The sequence below is a fragment of the Drosophila elegans genome, unplaced genomic scaffold (genome assembly GCF_018152505.1).
Source record: "Drosophila elegans isolate 14027-0461.03 unplaced genomic scaffold, ASM1815250v1 contig_208, whole genome shotgun sequence".
Taxonomy (NCBI): domain Eukaryota; kingdom Metazoa; phylum Arthropoda; class Insecta; order Diptera; family Drosophilidae; genus Drosophila; species Drosophila elegans.
The window spans coordinates 14,886,333-14,908,230 of NW_024545578.1; the positions used below are offsets into that span (position 1 = coordinate 14,886,333).

Below are 21,898 nucleotides of genomic sequence, written 5' to 3' on the forward strand. Positions count from 1 at the left end.
ATGTTATTTTTCTGTGAAATAGCTTGCTTAAAGTTTTAAAGACACCTCAAAGTTTTTTCTCTAATTTGGCGTTTAACCGTGTGAAACTCGACAAAGCAATGCAGAACTGCTCTCGGCATCTAGATAGCTACGATGATCTATGCATATCCTGGCCCGAAGGAGTGTGTGACGTCTGAAGGACATTTTTTAGGGCCTGGCAACTGGGACTGGTAAATGGGCAATTGACAGGGCCATGCCTACAGCCAACTTGCCGTCTGCGTTTTGTTTGCCTGTCACAACACGAGGCCCTTCTTTCTGTCATTAACGCATGAATTCGAGTGGCCTTCGACTTATTGAGACTCATTGTGGCCAAACGCAGGCGAATTCGAGGAGCCAAATCCATTCAGATAATCTGATTTTTATCCAGATAACACTGGACAAAGCTTTTGTTCAAACAGCCCAAAGGGCATCACACCACAACAAATAAACAAAGCAGCCAAACAAAACTCATTTTGCTCACAGCATATTTCCGATTTGTTAAACTGCTTTACAAATAGTTTTTCAATAACCTTAATGGTTGCAAAAACAAAGGACACACGCTTTGCTAAAAACCAAGTGGCTAAGTGCTAATCTCAGCATAAACATTTTATTGTTTTATTGTGTAACATGCAAAACAGGTGTATTACCAAAATATTGTGGGTAGGTTTTCAACTACTCGTCTGTTAAAACAAAAACTGAAATCACATGTTTTTTAGTTATTGAAAGGCTTAACAGCTGAACTGAAGGCTTGCCGAAATTTACTTCCTTTTTTGTTCAATTAAATGTTAATTTTTATATATTTAATGTTCATTAATTTATTAGTCATTTGATAGTCATAGTCATTTTATTATTAAAAGTTTATTGATATGATTGGCCCTTTTCGAATAGTTTGCAAACCTCATTCTGAAGTGTGAAATGTGTAGTTTTCCATCTTTAATAAGTTGTAAATTGATGTAAACGCGTGATCAACGATTTATTTTAAATATCCAACCATTAAAGAAATGTTTTCAATTTTTTAAACAGTTGTTGAATACCAACATACAGCAGATCCCGCACTACGGCTTATCGCCGGCTCGCTTAGAAGTTCCGGAGAAGTGCAAACTCGTATATCCCGTGACCATTTCAAGTTTTTTTTTCACGGTACGCGGCATTTGGCTCGTTTGTATGGTGGCGCTGTTGCTTCATTATTTTGTTTGTTAACCCACTATCGACCCTGCGCGTGCCCGCCCCGGAGCACCTGGTTGCTCGAAAAAGCAGCTCACCACTTTCCCGCTTTTCCCGCTATTTTCCATTTCTATGCATTCATGCATAATGGCTGGCAAACGTTTACAATGGCAACAGCATGGATTTCCGCACGTTACCATTTGCGGTCCATTTGCGGAAAGCGGTGGGCGGCGGTGGGCGTGGTGTCGGGGTCACCATGGTGCTGTTAGCATGATTGAAAAACGTGCCCCTCTCATTTCCTTTTCCTGTCCACCACCCCAAAGTTCAAATTGTATGGCATTCGCTGTCATTGTCGAAGGGACTTCGACACCCACACCCACACCCACCCCACCGCAGTTGTGTTGCCCTTGTCTCGCTGGCCTTTACAATTACGTAATTTATTTTAACTGTGTCAAATCCACGACGATCGACAGCGATTATGCTGGCAAATTGCAGCCATTCCTCTGCCCAACCGGTCCCAGTTACCAGTTGCCAGTTGCCAGTTCCCAGTTCCCACTTCCCAATCGCAATTTGTAAATGTCGCCGGCATCCGTCTTTGGCGCGGCTGGTGGGTGGAAATCCTTTCCCGAGAGCCTGGAACTCTCTGTCTGGCACTCACTTAACTGCAATTAACCGCAGTGTGCTAATTAATTTGCTCATAATTGATGCGATTATGTGCTGCGAGCCTGCTACAAAACATCCAGCCCGTCAGCCCTCCAGTCCCGTGGGTCGCATCAAAACTTGAAGCCGAAATTGGGCCAAATCCAGCTGCGATTGGCGGGATTGTTGGCGAAGCTGCTGCACTCGTGCTGGTGGCGTTGGTCCGGGTGGAAATCAAGCGAACTAAGTTCCTGCACAATTTATTAAGGACCCGGTCAATTGTGAAAGAGTCACGGGCATCCGCATCCTGGCATGCAGGCGGAAATGAGCCGAAATTGCAATCGGAAGCCGGGCTCTGTTCGCTTTCAGTGGGTCAAGGCGGTCAGCGGTTAGGGATCAGGGGATCAGGAATCGGGGGACAGAGGTCGGTGGTCGATGGTCGGTGGCCGGTGTCCAGCCCCGGGGCCAAGTCCATTTGACTTCATAAAACGTCCCGCTGGGTAACGCCCTGTCACGGATACATGTATTCAGATGCAACAGCAATGCGGCCAAAATTTGTCACACAGCAAGAAATCAATCAAAGCGTGATTTTAATATATTAAAGTGGAATATAAAAATTCCAAATGTTTCTATTTCCTCAGTACGTTATTATAGGAAAACAATTTAAATGAGCCACCCTATTTAAATATGAAAATAATATTTAAATATGTACTTTTAATGTATGTCAGCCATTGTTTTTGAAGTTTCTTATTTTTTTGTCAGCTGAAAGTATAAACAAATTTAGAAAATCGATGTCTTGAAGACAAAAAAGTCTGTAAGTAAGACATATAAGCATCTGCCTAACATTTAAAAAAAAGGTAATTTAAAAGTGTTCTCATTTTGGTTAATGTCGTTAGCTATGTTTAAAGATAACAATGTATAATATATTTAAATGAAATACCGTTTAAACCAATTTTAAAAAAAATCCAAGTATTTTTAGTGTAATGTTAACAACATTTATTTATTCCTAAGCAAATTTATTCCTAAGTATTTTAAAAGCAATTTAATTCAAAAATGATTTAAGGAAAAAAAAATGATTTTACAATGGCTTAGACACCTTTGTAAGCTTTTCTTTATCATTTAAATTTGTTGCAAAATATAGTTTTAAGTGTTTGAATATTTTAGCATAAAATTTTGTTGTGTGCACCGGAGCTGAAACGCAACAAAGAAAACAAAATGGCAGTGCAGTGGATGGCTATCGGGTTCGTTTGTCAGTTAATGTAAGCGCACTTTCGAATAGCATTTCATGGGCGAGGCAGTCGAGTATTTGCCCGGGGGGAATGGATACAATTTGGGGGCAGGGTCCTCCATTTGGGCTGCCCGAATTTTGGGGAAATGGGAGTGGGTACTTACCATTTAGGACATGGACACGCACACTGGCCACATCTGCATTGGAGGGCGCACAGGAGTATTTGCCCGAATCGGCCAGATCTGCATTCTGTATGAGCAGAAATGAGGTTGTCACATCGCCCTTTTCGGTAATTACCGACACGCCGCCCCTTGATGAATCATAATTAATGACCTGCAAATGGAGGAGGAGTAGTGGAACTGTGAGTACATTCGCACAATAATGTAAAAACAATGAGGGTTCAAAACAGCAAATTTCTTGTTGCGACGGCTGTTGTTCCTAATGTCATTTTTGACCCACCTTAAGGTAGGGAAAAATGTGACAAGAGGCACAGGCAGCAATTAGTAAATAACTGGAAATTGTCGCATTATATATCTTTGATGTTTCCTCAGCGCTCATCGTAAAAAAATATACATTTGAATTGCAAAATAATTAAAGGTGGCAACAGCTGCCCTTGACTGACACTCTTGGAAATTGGGATTTTAATTGGAATTTGATGAGTGTGTTCGTGATTAAAGTTAACTCTCGACATCAAAGATCGCGTGAAACGCCATGCAAATCAAGCGGATTTAAGGCTGCTCCTCATTATGGTTATTACTTTCTGGCAGCCATCATCGCAGCCGACTTGACTATCGATTTGTGCAGAATGGCAGGTCCTGTCGAGGAGTGCCTCATACAGCTCTCCCAGCTGAATGCATATTAGGTTGCCCCCACCAGCTGACAAAAACAAATACCGGAATAATTTGCCAATACACCAGGGCCAAAGGGGGCAAAGTTCACGATGGCACAGATAGCTGACAGGGAATTGATATTAACACATAATGCCGCTGACAGAGCAAAGACATTGCCAGCAATGTCGGAAGAAATGCTGAAAACAACAGCGGCGGAAATGAGAGGGCTCACAACCCTTGGCCAAGCGAAACCAAGGACCTCGGGCCAACTGTCTGGCGCATAATTTGCCATCTAATCCCAGCTAATCGACGACATTTGCGATAGTTTGAAGAATGAAAGAAAAGTTAGCGTCACTGGTAATGATGACGATGGCTAAACAGATATAGACATCAAGAAATACAACAGGAAATTGAGTAAAATCAGCCCATTGATGCCTATTACGGAAATTTGTTGATTGCATGATTGCACAATAGAAGTGTTCAACAGAAAGATTAAGATTTTTTTTTGATTTAAATTGAGTTGTTGAATAACTTGATTTCTTAAGTATATTCATATATTTTTCACAATATATATATAAAATGTTTATTGGAGTAGCATTAACTATATGTTCATAAGTAAAAAGCTATCATTATTAATTATTAATTATTATTATTAATAATTAGTTATCTTTTCAAAAAATCACACCACTATTATATGAATTATAATAAACTAGTTTTATATTTGCTTACGAAGTTAATATTTTTAAATAATTATCTAAGCTTCATAAAACAAATAAATAATCAATAAATTGTCTAGATTTGTATTTAATTTAACGACTTATATACCCTCTTAATACTGGATATCAGTAATGAAAACAATGAAAATGACTCAAATTTTGTCGCAGAAACTTTTGGCAAGTGAAAAGTTTGCCTATCAGGCGGCACACGATATCACGGCCATAATATTGCTGACTCCTTGCATAAATTTCATATTTGTATTATAATATCTTTGAACTCGGCACAAATTAGTTAATGAGCCTGATGGTGGGGATGTGGCCGTGGAGTGGAGAGGGGGTTAAATTTCAGCCATTCGGAATAAATGCGAATCTGCAGTTTGTCATTGGATAAATTGAAAAAAAAACCATTGTGCCATTCTGAGTTTAAAAATTCATGGCGTGCCACGTGCAATTTTCATGACAACTGCAGCTGCTCCTGACTTCTTCAATCGTGGGCATCGGATGGGATTGGGATTGGGACTTTGATTGGGTTTGTGTTTGTTTGTGGGGAAATGCCACACAAAAGACACAAAAGGAAATAACAACACGGGCAAACAAAGGCAAAAGCAAATAAAATATTTGTGTAAAATGTAGCTCATTGTAAATGCGCATATATCCAATTTATGTGGCACTCACCAACGCAATAATCGGCCGCATATTTGGAGCATAAAAACCAAACAGACCAGGGGTCATAAAAATTCCGTTGGAAGTACATAAAAGTCGGCCAACGGCTCAGAGCTTGACAGAAATGTAAAAGAGACAGGTGCCACAAAGGAGGAAAGATTGAAATTCCACTTGAATATTGAGTAGGGGCTAAGAAGTTGGCCATAAGCTGCAGAAAAAGGTAAATGTGTGGCAAAAGTGCCAGCAATTTCAACGAATTAGCCGGAGTACATCCGACATATGCCAGCCATGCTGTCAAGGACCTGACCTCAGCTGGGAAAAAAAGGTGAAAATATGCAACACGTTAATTACAATCAGCGAGCGGAAGTGCGCTGCAAAAAGTGCTGCATACATTTCGAGCATGGTGGAAGTGCATCAACTGGATTTATCCATCCATTAAACTAATTAACAGCAAATTTGCATGGATCGTAAATAATCCGTGTGCCGAGCAGGGCGAACAGCACGGAAGGGACTGAACAGGACAGGACAGGACTTTACAAAAGCCTGCAGCAAGGACGCGGTAAGGTTGCTGCGGCCACTCTTCGGAAAACTCACACGCACACACACAGGTGGCAAGGATTTTAATTAGAAAATTCCAGGAATACATTAAAATAAGCCAAGTGGCTGTGCAGGAAGTGAGCAGCAGTTGTTGGCCGGATTTGTGTGCGCTGCGCATTTAACACTGACCTTTTTTTTTGTTGATATTTTGTTTGGCTTTCGCATTGCAATTAGCGTGCAACTGTTGTGGATTTAGCACTCTGCAATTAGCCTGCTTAACTTGGCTGAGAAAACAGGGCTAATTGGCCGAAGCGAAAGGACAACTAAGCAGCGGATGATCTGAAAATGCTCCTCTTTTTTATATTACCTTACTTCACTTACTGTCGATTGTCACCACCGGCGATAATTTAAACATAACCTGTCCGCCATAAAGCCACTGACCCAGTTATCCGTCGCCTGGCATTTGCATTTGCATGTGTGAAGGACGCGGATAACCGGGCGCGTTGATTCACTCATTAAAATAACAACAGCTGACATTTAAATAAGGTTACCGACATGAAGTGTGGAGGTGGGGCCCAAAACCTGATGAGGGTTTCGGAAAAATCAGAAAAGGATGTGGCAGAGAAGTGCCAGTGGTAGAAAGCAAAGGGAGAGGATAACTTTTGCTGACAACCGGTGGCGTATGAGCAACGCAGTTCGCTTGGGGGGATTGAAGTTTTTGTCGAGAGTTCCATTGGCTTGAAAAGCAACATTGGGAATGTTGCGAATGGCACATGTCATTGTTAAGCGAATAAAATATTGCTGATAAGGGCAATTAGGACGGTAAAGAAAAAAGTACATGTTAACAAAACTTCACGATGGCAGTTAATTATATGGAGTTTTGTTTGGTTGGAAATATCTCATCTGGTTTCAAAGTATTTGAGAACTCTTAAAGATATATTTTTAATAATTAAATTTTATTAATTTAAAATTAAAATTTGCACTTGTAATAAACTTTCTTGAGAAACTAAATGATATATTTCAAAACATTTTTAAAATATTTAAAGTGTTAAGTGTTTGTAGCAAAAGAAGTTGAGGATACGATGTTTTATTGTTTGTTATTATTTTTTTTTAATGTTTCCCCTGATCAAAGGTTTATTATATATTCTTTTAAGCTGATTGGCCAAAAATGGATTGTAAAAATTCCATTTCAATAATTTCCGCTCTATCCTCTTAGTAGTTGAGGTGAGGCAACTCCTAGTGGGCTCTTTTCAGAGAATGGGAATATAACAATAAACTTTAATTACCTCCTCGTGATGATACCAAAAGATGTAGGCCGGCGGTTCGGGGCTGAACTTTACAGTGCAAGTGAGATTTATGGTGCTGCCTTTATCAACGTGAAGGTCAGGACCTCCCAGGATGGTGGCCGTTGGCACTGGAGACACCGAAAAAGATAGAGAAAGGCGAGGAAAAGTGAGTGCATGAGAAAAAAAAGAGGACGAAGGATGGGCTCTGTTTGTTGGCTGACACTGTAGAATAATAAAGTACGAGATAAAATGGAATTATTGTCGTATAAAAACCAAGTTCCATCGACATCGCCTTGCCTTGGCCGTGCGTGTTGCTCACTCGTTTGCTGTATGTAATTTATTTGCTCAACAACTTCGTTTTTCTCTCTTTTTTTTTTTTTTGTCATCAGCCGCTCACCGAGTGCCCTTTGTTATTTGCGACGGCAAATGGTGGATTTTTTATGAAGCCCAGCTCTGGAAACCGAATCGGCATCGGCATCGCAATGCCGGTCCTCAGACACCTTCAACTCACCGACAACATTCAGCCGAACAAAATAGCTGCGCACCGGCTGCGTCGATATCTGGCACTCGTACATGCCGGCGTCCCGTTTCTGGGCCCACTTTATCTGCAGGGTCCAGTCCTCCGTGTCCTGGTGGTGGGTCGCCTGGAACCGCTGGTCGGAGGTGTAGGTGTACGAGCCCACCGTCAGTATGTGGATGTCACGGTGCCGGATCCAGGACACCTGCAAAATTACAAAACAATGCCGAAAATTTGTACTCTTGCAAGGACCAAATCAAAGGGAGTGCTCTCGTGTGGCCCAACAATTGGCCATCCATTTAATGGAAAGCCCTAGCTGTTTGTGAGGCAAATCAATGCCAAAAATATCAGTTGTTAAGTTTATATATTTCTAGTTAATTATTTTTCCAACCAATTACCGAAATGGCTTTATTTGCGGCCTGATTTTTTATTAAATAAATTATTTTACAAAATTCTCTTACAAAATAAAGCAGAGCATTTTATAATTACTTCACTTTCAAATAAAATTACATAGGGCATAATTACAAATTCAATGAATGGTTTGATATTTCCGCTTTAATCTTTTATAGTTATACTACCTCTGTTGTCATGCAATTAAAATAGTTTAAAATTTACAATTATGACATATATTTAAAATTGCAATAATATATGTGTGAAATATGTAAAATGTGCCTTTAATACAATGTATTCTGCAGAAATGAATAAAACTTTCGGGCATCCAGGCTTAAACGATTCAAGACTAATTCAATTAGGCGAGTTGCACACAAAAACAGAACATAATTTTGAAACCCGTAAAATCGCGCCGATTGTCTGCACCCTGAGCAACCGGCTGCCCCATTAAAAATGCAGCAATTGAAAACGAATTGCCGACGCAGTGCCATCAAAATCGAATAAAACGCCCAGCTAGAAGGAGATGCTTAAGATGCTAAAGGGTGGGTGATAAAAAAGTTTTGCATCTATTTTTTTAGCTTGGCGTACGTGACGTATGAGCAACGTGTGAGTTTTTGGTCGAGAAACTACAGAGGAAGGAAATCCGGGCTTTACTTCGCCGAATCTCAGCGGAATCACTAGTGACGTTGGATCCACTGCTGATGGTCGTGCTCGAGCTGTTTTGGCTTTGCTTAATTATCAAAAACTTTTTAAGTAGTTTTGCGGTGCACAGAGAGATAAGTTTGTAAGCCGGCACAGGCGGCTTACGTAAACTTATTAAGTCAAATGTAAATGCAAAATTATCGCACTTGACAGCCAGCCGAGTGCTACCCTCATGCATCGCCACACGTATGGCGGTACTTTCTCCCTGTGAAAAGAAAGTGCCACCCAAAACGAAGCGTGCGTGCGTTTAATTATATGCAGTGTTGTTGCATACTTTCGAGGGCCGCCTTCAACAATGGCATTTCCATAGAGTTTTCCGGTATGGATGGTATGGGACTATCTGTGATGGGTTCGCTTTTGGGTTTTGGTGGCTCTGTGCAAAGTGCACTGAGAGTGCATAAAAGTGAGAAAAACATGGCGCTCACACTTTTGACAACTCCCGCACACTCGCAACGACAACGCCGCCATTAAACAAACATTTTACGCAACAAATTAAAGCGTAATTAACAAGTGCACGCTGTGCTGCGTGCGGTTCTGTAATAGAGCCACGCCCCCCGCCCCCAAAACACTCCTCACCAAAAAAGGGGGCGGGTTTCATATTAGCAGCAACGCCACTGCAATATGAACAGCAAATGCAGAGGCAAAAAATAGTATCGCAAATCAATATCAAAAGTGGCCACAAACATGCATATTTAATGCCAAAAGGGCATCTACAACAAAAAATAAAATCTTTGCAATTATAGGTTTTCGTAAAATAAAATTTTAATTATCTAACAAAAAATAAGTTTCATTGAAATAATAGTTTTTTGAGTAAGAGACATTCAAATTTAAATTATATGAAGAAGTTAAGAATTTAAATAAGTAGTTACATAAGAATTTAAATTTTAAGAATTTATTTATTTAACTATATTGATTACAACATATGAGTATGAACTGTTTTAGTAGAATAATACTTATTAATGACTTATTTTCACTTATGTTTTTAAGGGATAATAATATAGAAAATCATGATGCTTTTTTAAATATTTTATGCGATTAAGCCATAGCTTAACAAAATTAAAAAATTATACTCTATTCTGTAATTTGCTAGCCTTATTTTCCTGTGTACGACATCCGGAACTGCAACAACAGCTCGACATTCCGCTTCAAGTTGCAATTCAGGGTGGAGTAGGGTGGTTTAGGGTGGTACTGGATGGTGAAAAGTGGTGTTGGATGGTGCAAAGTGCTGCTGGGTGCTGGGTGGTGCTCTGTGGCGGCAGGGCAACTTTTGGCTCCGTGCAACTCGGACTGTGAGCCAAGTGCTGTTGACGCGTGCGGCAAGAGCAATTTCATGAAATTGTTTAAATAATTTCGCGCTCAAATGCATTTGAGAGTGCTGGAGCGGTGCGGGGAAGTGGCCGTGGCAGGGCCAGGACTCAAAAAGGAGCGCCCACTTGAGGTTGAACAGTTGATGTATGTGTTAGCCGACATGGGTGAGTTTTCTGGGACTGCCACTCGTCTCTCTTTTGTTTGGCAAGAAATTAAAAGTTGCGCCTGCTAACGGCATCCTGCAACGCCATCCGCATCCGCATTCGCATCCGCATCTCCATTTCACTGCCTGCCAGCGGGATCCACTTCCTGGTGGCGCATTTGTGTCAAGTGCTCGCGAGCGTGTTGAAAGTTTGTTGGTTTTCGGCATGGCATTTTCCCTTTGGCCAAAATGAAAATGAGAATTGGCGGGCATATCTATATGCAAATTTTTGGAGGAAAATAAAGCATCCCCTGGGGTAGGACGTGCGTTTCACTCGTTAATCGCCTGCCACTCAAGTCTGCCTAATTATTCATAAACCTATTTGTCTGTCGTATTAAAAAAGAAGTCACCTTTGACATTTATATGCAATTCAGTAAACACATTTTAAAGGAGGCCAACTCCCAGCAGGGCCGTAATTAAATGCTACAAAACGCTTACAAAACACATGAATATATCTGGCAATTTTTTAGCCGTCTGCTCGTGACAGCAGGAAGGACTGAAGATTAAGCTGCAGGAGCAGCAGGTTGCCTGCGGCCGACCTTTGTCTTGTGACCCCGCCAAAAAACAGGGAGGGGAGCAATTAAAGCAGATAAACAAAAGAAAACAATTGCAAAACAAAAACAGAGAAAAAAGGAGGCAAAAAATGAAATTGTTAAATTTGCAGAAGACAACGGAAAACAACTTAGAGCCAACTTGAAAGTCGTCTTACCGCAAAAAACAAACAAAAGGAAAGGGGCTGAGAGATACGAAGGAACTAATTAAAAATTTCGCCGTCATGCTAGGGGAATTACGTTTTGGTCTACGTTTCGGCGACCAGGTTAGGAAATCAGCCAAGAAATCAACGCAAGAGGCGGCCACAAAAAATATAAATTATTCCGCGCATGGAGAATAAACGAAAGTTGGTGCAAACTTTAATGTCGTCACGCACGACAACAAACTTTTCGACACGAGTACGCTGTTAACCTGTATACACTTTAAAAAAACATACAAAGCTATAATAAAAGTAATACTACTTATATAAGTTTTCTACATTTAATAATACTAATACAAATTTATTTAGTTTTTGAACTAAGAATGCAAAATATTTAACTCACAAATACTTTATTTAAAATTACTTATCTTTTTTTATTTCTTATAATTTTGCCAGTTCCAAAAACAAAGTATGAATTCGATAGCGAATTCATTGTTTCAAAAATTTAATTTTTAACAATAAGTTTACTTTTGAAAATTGTTTTTTCTGCTACCATATATTTCAGGACTATTTCAAATAGTCTGACTAAATCAAAGCTAATTATCTCCCATAAAAACCCTTACCAGTAACTTTTTTATTCGATTAGAAGTTTATCAAATTTATACATACATTCAAATTAATTTCTTTAAAATAAAAATACCCAAACCACATTGTTTTAAAGCAGTTTCAAAATTGAAACTATTTTAAACTCAAAGCTTTTTTCCCCTTTTTGGCACTAATCTTTTTTCCGAAGTGCACCATCTTTGAGCCGAAACTCACCGTTTTGTTGGCCAAATTGCGCACACGGCAGCTGAGATAGGCGGACTTGCCCATGAGGGCGGTGACATTGCGCGGCGTCGAGGGATCGAAGTAGGGTTCCATCCATTTGGGATGCGTGTAGGCGGCGGTGGGTGCGGTGGGCAGGAGCAGGGCGGCCTGGCCGGGAGTCGGAGTGGTTGTCAGCAGGTCGTCCACGTCCAGCGAATTGTAGCCCTCGATGGGTCCCTGCACACCGCCGTTAGTCATGTCTGAAAAAAGGGGGGAAAAACAGCGGTGAGAAGTGAATATCGGTGTGAAAAAGTCAAAAGCTGGAAATAGACACAAATGCACAGGCACCTAACAGCCCATGCCACATGCATATGTATGCAAATGTGAACCTTTTATCTTTGTGCGGTTCACCACGAAAATATTAGAAACCCAAAGTGCAGCTGCCTGCAAGAAATGTGCAGCCGCAGCTCCGAAAATGTCATTTACATTCATTCAGTCACTCGGGTCCTCCCCAAAAACCCTTACATGCTGAGTAACACTCTTCGAATGAAGTTGTCATGGGGTTACGGGAAAAAGGGTCAGGGGTCACGGCTTGGGGGATTCGGGTTCGAGCAACGCCCAAACATGCAACTTTGCTCATTAAAAGTGCTCTGTTGCTGTTGTTGAGCTCTGTGGTCGAAAGGTGAGTCCAAGTGGCCCCGGCCAATGGTATTAAGCCTGTGAGCCTTTACTCTTAATTTGAATGCTGGAGCCTGGGCAAATGCATTTTGAAATCCCCAGACAGCGTCAAAGCCAATTTATTATTAGAAGTGCACTTTACTACTAAACTACTTTATGTTTGATTTATTATCAAGAAATCAGCTATATTGATCATCCCATCAACAATAAAAATATATATTTTTGTGTATTTTGTTGCCAAAACTTGAAGCACTGTGCACTGCAACTGTTGTCAGTGGCTACTGCTCTTCATTTCGAGCTATGGAAAAGGGTTAGGGGGGCAAGACAAAAGGGGAAAGGAGAAAGGAGAAAGGGGCAACCTTCAAGCGAGTGAAGTGTTTGCGGTTGGCAAGTACAAGTGCACACACACCAACACACACACATTGCAATGTTGCAAGCGGAATTGTGTCACTGCTCACACATACGAACATGAACACACACAGTGTTGGCAACCGCAAGTCTCCTTTTCTTTTTTTGCGGCCAACCCTTTTCACTGTCGGGCTCATGGTTATGCAAAATATTTGCACTCAAATCATATTTCAAGGATTAAAACTTGCATTCTTTCGAAAACGGTTTTTCCACATGCACGCGCCCAACGCACACACAAATAAACACACTGGAAATAGTTTTCTGCAAAAGCAACTCTAAAATGTTTATCAAAATAGCTTATGATAAGTTAAAAAAAAGATTATGTTATGAGCATTTTTATTTGCATCTAAATGAATTTTTTTTCTTATTATGCATATATTATTTCGATTTAAATTGAATATTTGGCCTTATTTACTTTGGTTAAAAAATGCTTTACTTATTCTGTCCCTCTTTTTGTGAAAGAACTACCCATTATTTCTCCCAGTGTTCGTTAACGTACAAATGCTTACCCACAACAGCGGCTTCATTAAACAAAAGGCAGCTGGGAAAATCAACCCGCCCCATAAAGTGACGCGCTTTTCCAAGCATAAAGGGGGCGTGGCAAGCTCAATATGCTTAATGTGAATGAATTTGAGTGAATGTGACATTTAATTCATGCTACAACACTGCAATTGGCATCTGCTGCACCACAGTCACCACTTATCCAGCTGGCAAATGCTCCTCCTGTCTGTCTGTCTGTCTGACTGGTTGCATCCTGGCATCCAGAATTCTGCATCCTTTGACTCACAGAACATGAACATTTGAAGCCGTTTAGCTTAGTGGTCTATTAACTGCACTCATTTTAATTTTGCTCTTAGTTCCTGAGTGCAGCTTTAAGACATACAAATTGCGGTACTCCTCGTAAACAGCTTTTGTGGGAGTGAAAATGGGAATATCCCGTATTTAAGGACAATCGAGTGAGTTCCTAAGATCCTTGAGGATACGAAAACAATAGCTAAGACTGCCTTGTGGCAGGCTTATGCAATTATATTCAGAATTTACTCTGTAAACTTGTTTATTGTTTGAAGCAATTAATTGTTATTCTATTGTAGTTGCAATTATTACATTTTCGGTTAAATTTAAGTTTTGGGCTATACACGCTAGATAATTTCCAATTTATGACATCATTTAATATTTAACTTTCATATGAATGTTGTTTCTGGACAACACCTTTTGAGTCACCAGAGTTATTTCAAATGATGTGTATTTATTAAAAGGAAAATCATTTTATTGTTTGAAAAACTATTTATTTTGTAAACTTTCAAAATCGTAAAGTATAATAAGAATTGGAATAGCACCAAATAATACCATCATTTTGCAAACCTGTTAGTACTATCAATTTCCTCTGATTTAAGATTCGTAACCTTTAAGAACCGGTAAATTGGAATTCAATTGCCACCGCTGAATTTTCCTCATTTCAGGGCGATGGGAAAGCGGCATGTGTGCATGTTGGGTGCAAGAGTGGTGCGAGTTTTCCCACTTTTTCTCCCCATGTGCGTGTAACAGAGGTTGGCTTAATCATTACGCGGGCTAGGCCATTCCACCATTTCACCAGTCGACCTACCACCTACCAGCTCCCAACACCCACCACCTATCACCCATCATCCACTTCCCAACCCACCCACTTCACCCACTCTCACAATGACTTTGCATATTTGCCCTTAATTTTCGACAACGTTGACGAGCCGCGTGGAGCAATTAAGAAAACTTTTGCAATTTTCACGCTTTTGTTTCGGCATTTTTTTTTGTTTTTGGCCCCCTTTTCACTTTTTGGCAGAGGCACGAGGAATATGGAAAAAGGGCCGCGGGTCCTGAATGTCGAAATGTTGAAATGATGCGTAATGTGCAACACTTTGAACCGCTGCCTCAATGAATTTAGCTGATAAAATCCCTCTGCCATCCCCACCCATAATTGCCAGCTCATGTTGGGGCTTTAATTTCGGAAGAAGGGGATCCCGACGCACTTAATTGTGTTTAATGGCATTGAATTTCATAGTAAATATCGTTACATTTCGTTGCCTTCGCAGTAATTAAAAATCAACATTGGCTGGGAATCGAGTTACATGGAATCCTGCTTTTCTGTTTGAGTCCACACTTCTTGGCATTTCCAATTCTTATTGTTCCTGGTGATGGTAGTAGGAACTCGCGTATATTGTTTTTGTTATATTTTGTGTGCCACGAATGGAACCAAAATTAATCGTGTTTAGCCTAAGATAAATATAAATATATTGTCGCATTTTGAAATATAAAAAGAGAAAACCCTATAGTAAAAAGAAACATTAAATTATTTTTCAAAATATAAACTTACTTAATAATAATGAAATGTAATTGAATTGTAAATAATGCAATAAGCAACACATAGTATTTGGTGTTTTTGATATTTTGATACGTGGAAAAAGGATTGTTATTTAAGATCTGATATATTTTTTTTTTTTTGAGAATGATTATCAGGTATCCCCAAGTCGAGGACCCACTTCCACGGCCTTGCTCCTCGTCTTTCTGTCTATTAACTGCTTTATCGCACCACTCATTTGAGATGACGAGGGCAATTGGTCGGGTCTTGAACACGGCTTCTTGAGTAATGATGCCTTTTGACATTGCCTAAGCGGTTTAATGCGTGGAATCGTGAGTTGGCTGGAAATCAAATGGGCATTGAGATGTCTGGCCCTTGAATATGCACGCGGCCAGCACTCAGCCAATCAGCAGCTCAACCCCGAACCGACGAACCACCGAAGAACCACTCCCCGCAGCATCCAGTCACTCATTTATTTATGTTGAGCACGGTGCATTGGGAGGCTTTTGTGGCCGCCTTCGCTCGTTGCTCCCTTTGGCCATCATCGCCTGCGGCTGGGATGTCTTAATTAAGCTTAAATGATGCTGCAAAATTTATTTCATCTCGCACCAAGAGCAATTTCGCCAACTGGGGTATATGCTGGAGCATCTTCTATATATACGCCCGCCATGCATATAAATTATCCACGCAAATTACAAGGCTCGAAAATTGAAATTGTGTATGTGGATGGGCGGTGGGCGGTGGGCGGTGTGAGAAATACTGTGGGCGTGGGCATCCCCTTGAAAAGGCTGTCATATTTGGGCCGCTTCTTTGCTTCACACATAATAATTTTTAATGCTGTTCATTAATTAGCGTCAATCGAGAGCAGCTTAATTGCTCGCATGATTACCCTCGAGAAAGTGAAGGAAAAATGGAGCCAACAAATTGGAAACACAATGAAAAGCTGCTCCACGACTTTCCACCCGAGTTGATCATATTCTCCGAAAGAGTTGACCCCATAAATCGGATATAAGTGATTAACGAGTACATAAATTGCTCGTCATAGTGGAAGTTTTTTTTGTCAAGAATTGTCAAATATTTTCCACTTCTTAATTCTGTAGTTAAAGCAAATTAAATTCTCAAAATAATAATATTATTGTGTTCATAAGTTATATCAATATTACATAAAATTTAACTCTTATGCATTATTTATAATAATTATAATTAATAATTACAAAGAGAAAAAAATATGCACAGAACACGTATTTTCCCAGATTTCTTTTCGTATAAAATAAAAGTTCCACATCTTAAATGAAAATAGTTTCTTAAAATATTAGACGCTATCGCCAAACCAGCTAACTTTTTTACATGGCCCGCAAAAGTAGGCTATGAAAAATAAATCTGCCCACTCTGAAAAGGAAATAGTTTGTGTATGAGGAATTTGTTGGTTCCACTTAATTTGTTTCGGGATACCGCTGTACACACACTCACTCACACACCACACACACACACACTGGGTTATAATCAAGACACATTTCCCGGCTGTCTGAGGCAATTTAAGGGCTTAGCATCCTGTTTGCTGCCTTTGTCTCTTGTTATCTTCAACCTTGATTGACAACATTTTTGTGCAGCGTCCTGGTCGTTGTTGTTTTCGTTGTTGTTGCTCCGGCTTGTTTGTCTTTGCATAGCCACTTCGTATGACAAAACATGCGATACGACACGACAACAAGAACAGGCCACAACTCACACAGGAGCAGCGTATACATATATACACACTTGGCTTACAGACAAGCATAATTCTTGTTATGAAATATTCGTAAAATTCATACAAAGTATAAGCAAATGGCATGTGAGTAAGTTAAAAGAAGTGTGTGTGTGTGTGTGTGTGTGTGTAAGTGTGTGTTTATATGGCTGGCTATGTGTGCTTTTCAGGCATTGAAGGCCGAAAGCATAAAGTGAAGTTTATACAAGAAGTTGCGTCTGCTCCTGTTGGTCCTGAAAATCCTGGGAGTCCTTGCTTTGGTGCCGGTTCTGGTTCTGGCATGGCTTATCACCTCTGGCACGGGTTGAAGCTTATAATGAAGCATTGTTTGCTGCTCAAAGTTCGGCCAGAATAGAAAACAACAACCACAACAACAAAAATCAGCTGCAGCTTCAACAAAAAGACTAGCCTAAGGGAAAACGGAGCGAGGGATGGCAAAAGCGGGTTCTTCAAGCAGATATTAAAACAATATTTGCCGTGAATAAAGTTGGTCTAATAAATGCATGCAGCTGCATTAACCAGCAAGCAAAGCACATTATCACAATATTTGGCAAGAACACTGAGACAAATACTAACTAAATAAAAACTAATTGTTGTTTTTTCACAATAAATTATCCTTTTAATCTTGATCTTATGAGTTAAATACCAAATTATAAGTTTAAATATGCGAACATCGTAATAGCAAATGAAATTCACTTAAACGGTATAAATTCCTTTCCAAATTGCTTAAATACAAATTTAGATATACTTTTTTTTAAAGTTAGTACCATTTTATTTTGAGAGGCTTCTGATACCAAACAATACACATTAGGTTAATAAAACAATAGTTTTTTAGGATATTTACGACTACTTATTGATCACCTGATTATATCATTATCATTCTTATTTATTTATAGTTCTTGCTATTCCCCCATTTTTGCAGTGCAACATATGCATTATAATTTAATTCATGTCCCTTTTTTGGACCTGGTTAGCGATTGGCTTAGTTTTTGGCCAGAAATTTGCCTGCTGAGTCCTTGATTAGAGCTGCCCCAATGCCGTTCGTCTATGATTGTTTGGCATTTTGCAATAGTCTGGATTTTATTAATGATCACCATGGATTTTCCAATCAGAATGTGTAATGCCTTTGCGCCCTAATGGGGGTCACCAAAAGGGCCACGCCCTTTGGGTCCTTTTTTCCACCGCCATGGGTGTGTGAAAGAAATCTATTCAATGACTTGGAAAAGGGTCGACCATGGCCTTGGGCCCGTCCAAGAACCCAAAAGGCCTGACTGACAGTCACAATGTCACTTGGCCAATGGATTGCCTCGATTGAAGGCCAGAACTGTTGTAGAATTTTAATTGCGTGTGTTAATTTTTGGGTTCCACCATTCAATTTAAATTTATGGTACACACCCGAACCCATAAATTCAAGTGGGTCAGGCGGGGCAATTTAAAGGCACAATTTATTATCATGGCCGGGTTTCTGGGGAAATTGTATCTTACGCCGGAGTGGAATGGATTGGATCCTTTAACGATTGGCCAGGTGTTCTGTGGTCCCTGCATTATACATTGCAACTTAATCAATCAGCAGCTGGGTATCTTGATAAATGTCGGTTAAGCGATTCGGGTTTTTCGCTCTTCGCCAAACCGGAAACCACAATGTAGACATTTTAATTGAAGCCAGGCAAGTGACATGTCACAACATGTCGGGGTGGCGACAACAAATTGTGGGGTGGATTGCATATTTACAATTGGCGGCGAACCGCAAAAGGCAACTCGATTGCAATTTCCGAGCCGGCTGCTGCAATAAAATATTAAATTCAAATGAAAACACAATAGATTTGCTCAGCTCTAGGATTGTTGTTTCTTTTATCGTTTCATCCATTGAAATATTTAGCAGCACAGTGGGGCTCTATAGATTTTTCCCCCGAAAATCAAGGACCCAAGAATCGACTAAAGCTCACCCTTCTTGTTTTATACACTATTTATCCCATTTAATGCCACTGTAAACTGCAACATCTGCTGCTGATGCTGCTGCTGATGCTGCTGCTACTGCTGGAAAACCGCATGGCAAAGTGCAAACAAACATATAATAAATCATTTTTAAATAATTCACAATCTGGCCAAAATGGCAGGCCAGCAAACACGAGTGTGTGTATCACTGTGCAACTAAAGTCGATCCCCATAGCCCCGTATTTCAGAGGGTGTAAAAAATTTAAAAAGGAAAACAAGAATGGCTAAAATGTCGCTTTTCTGGTCTTTCGGCTCAGCACAGCTTCACTTTTGGCCATCACGAATTCGATGGCAGATCCGCAAAACGTGCTGCCCTCGCTGAAGAGGATTGGAGCTTTAGGAACTGGCCCACTCGGAGTTTTTTTTTGCCCCGGCCAGCCATTCCCCATATGCATGAGGCTTAGAGGAGTCGAAAAGGAGGGGTAAACCAAGTCCAACTTGTTTGCCGTACGCGTTTTGCCTGCAAGTTCCATTCGCAGCTTCGAGTTTGATGGAGTGCCCCTTCGGTTGATGGTCGCATTTGGAATTGAGTTAAAACGTAGCAAATGACTTAAAAGTGCCAACTATGGCATGCTTAGCCATGTCTCCTTCGCCTTTGGCCCTTCTATCTGTCCGTCAGACCATCTTCATCATGCACACACGTCAGCCAGTGCTGCTGAACTGGTATCGTAGGAAAACCTGCTAACAGTTGCGGTAACTAACAATCGATAATATTTAACTAACAACATTTTAAGCTGCAATTTAAAGAATTAATGGCTTATAAAACTTTATGAGCTCAAAACTATTACTATAAATTATTTTTACATACTTAAATGTTGCTATTGATTTTAAAAGATTTTATTGTCTATCGTAAAATTTATGGATTTATTGAAAATAAATACTTTTTTTCTTTTAATATTCATTCAATTAATAATTTAATACTGATAAATATTTATTACTTTCAGATAACGGAGCATATTTTTTGCTAGCCGCACCAACAGAAATTACGCCACCTGTTAGGGTTTATTAATTTTCTCTCAAATAATGCAATCCCCCCTTAAAAAAATACATAGTTTAATTAATACTATAATTAATATGCCAGCGCAGCAAGTTTATACCTATTAAACTTTTTTTTATAAAATATAAAAAAAAAAACCCTTCGAGTGCTGGCTTTACCTAAATGATTGTTTTAAGTTAACAATTTGATAAATGGATCCTATTCGACTAGAAAATATTCCAGTTAGCAGCACTGATGACGTGCAATCAGGACGACGCGAAGGAGGATGTGTCGGGATCTGTGCAGTGACAGTTATTCACTTACATAGTGGCACTTAGTTATAGACCGATGGGAGGAAGAGGAGGAACGTGCACAATCATTGCGTCAGTCACGTTTTGAATTGAAGAAATTCATCAGACAATTTCGACTGCGACACAGAGAGTCATTCCTTCAGCTTCAGCTTCAGACTCCAGCTCATCCATCGTCCCTTTGGGTTATTCCCAGCTTAAGTTCGTTGCCAGCAATTTGTATTCCGTTCAGTGGGTTTTACCTCAAAGAAATATTCAAACAAAAAAACTGGGCACAAATTGATTGAATTAAATTGGGATTTTTATGCGTGCATGATTGCATTGATGAGCGGTATTCACGCTTTTTACCTACGGTTTCGCTCAACTCTTTCCTATATTGCTTTATTGCTTGAAACTCTCAACTGTATAGTTGATGATGCCACTTTTATGTGCTTTTTGTTCATTGCGTGAAATGCATTGAAATGACAGCATTTAACCATTTTATGGTTTTTTCTTCTACGCGAATGATTTGCACATGCTCGCCGGCAGCAAATTGAATAGTTTAAATAATTTATGGTTGCTTTTATTCTTTTTTATAACCAACGATTATGTGGGAATATAACCATAACAATGTTGCAAAATAATGTTTACAGATGAATGTTAAATAGTATATTTTTGGCTACATCTATGCTTATGGCATAGCTTTGCAGCACCTCTAAAAATAGCATTCAAGCTAAAAACGAACCAGACATCAAAAAATCATCCATTAAGAGTTCGTGCACCCTTTTTAAAATCCCTCTGTTAATTTTACACTTGGTTAAACTTAACCGCTCAGGTGTGCGGTAAGCTAATCTCAAAGCCTTTAGCCCGAAAACGTGCTCCAACCCTCTACCAACTAGACAATATTTTTTCAACAGCTGATAAGTCAGCGCTGAAAAAAAACAAGGACCTGTCTGATAATATTTTAGCAGTAATTCAATTGACGTCATGTGCACCAGACTTCCACGGGTCTCCGGCCGAACTTAAAGTGACTGGCAAACAAAGAAAAAAAATCCACAATGCAGTGGTAATTACAAGTCAAGCCACGGCTTTTCAGTGGGAGTCGATTTTTACGCTGAGGGAAAAAATAAAATAAAATAAATGTAAGTTCTATAATTAAAAGTTAAGTTAATAAAATATACTTTAACTTTTATAGTTTGAAAGGTTAATTTAAAAATGATTTAAGATTTAAGATTAAGATTTAAATATGGCTTAAATTAAGAATATACTTATATTGGGGGCTTAGTACTGGGGTTTCCCAAAAATCTTGTAATGGTTATTATTTTAAATTTCTTCATTTCTTTATAGGCATTAGTTATTCCTGTGTCACTCTTTGTAAATCATTTCTCTATATTTATTAAAACTAGATGCAAAGTATACGATTTTCTGTTATTTAAACAATTATATTATTAAAGTTTCTCAGTTTTTCAATCACAAATTTAAGACCATAATTTGTATGGTATTTATTTTTTTCCGTGCACTTGTCCCAGCGAATCTGATAGCAGAATGGGTCCGTCGTCGATGAAGGACAGCAGCTGCCAGTGCCAGGCACGCGTTGCACCCGGAATCCGGGAGTAGTAATCGGGATTCAGGAGCGGAAATCGGGAACTGGGAGCTGGGAACTGGGAGCTGGGAACTGGGAGCTGGGAACCAGGAACAGCCAGCAGGTGTGTGCATTCCCAGAGAATGTTGCCTGCCCGGCCGAAATCACAACAGCAACACGGCGAACATGAGTCGTATGCAC

The 21,898-nt window shown here is 39.7% G+C and overlaps 1 protein-coding gene across 4 annotated transcripts in view; it reads right to left on the reverse strand.

Moving 5' to 3' along the window:
- Positions 1-21,898, reverse strand: part of LOC108150239 (junctional adhesion molecule A) — a 100,441-nt gene that overhangs the window by 25,239 nt on the left and 53,304 nt on the right. For 3 of the 4 annotated variants that reach the window (XM_017278299.2, XM_017278297.2, XM_017278298.2), the window contains 4 exons: positions 11,711-11,958; positions 7,593-7,803; positions 7,082-7,209; positions 3,214-3,382 (listed from right to left, as the gene is read on the reverse strand). In XM_017278299.2, coding sequence (XP_017133788.1) covers positions 3,214-3,382; positions 7,082-7,209; positions 7,593-7,803; positions 11,711-11,958 — 756 coding nt within the window. Of the gene's footprint in view, positions 1-3,213; positions 3,383-7,081; positions 7,210-7,592; positions 7,804-11,710; positions 11,959-21,898 lie in introns of those variants that run through there. The other variant, XM_017278300.1, reaches the window with a different exon arrangement.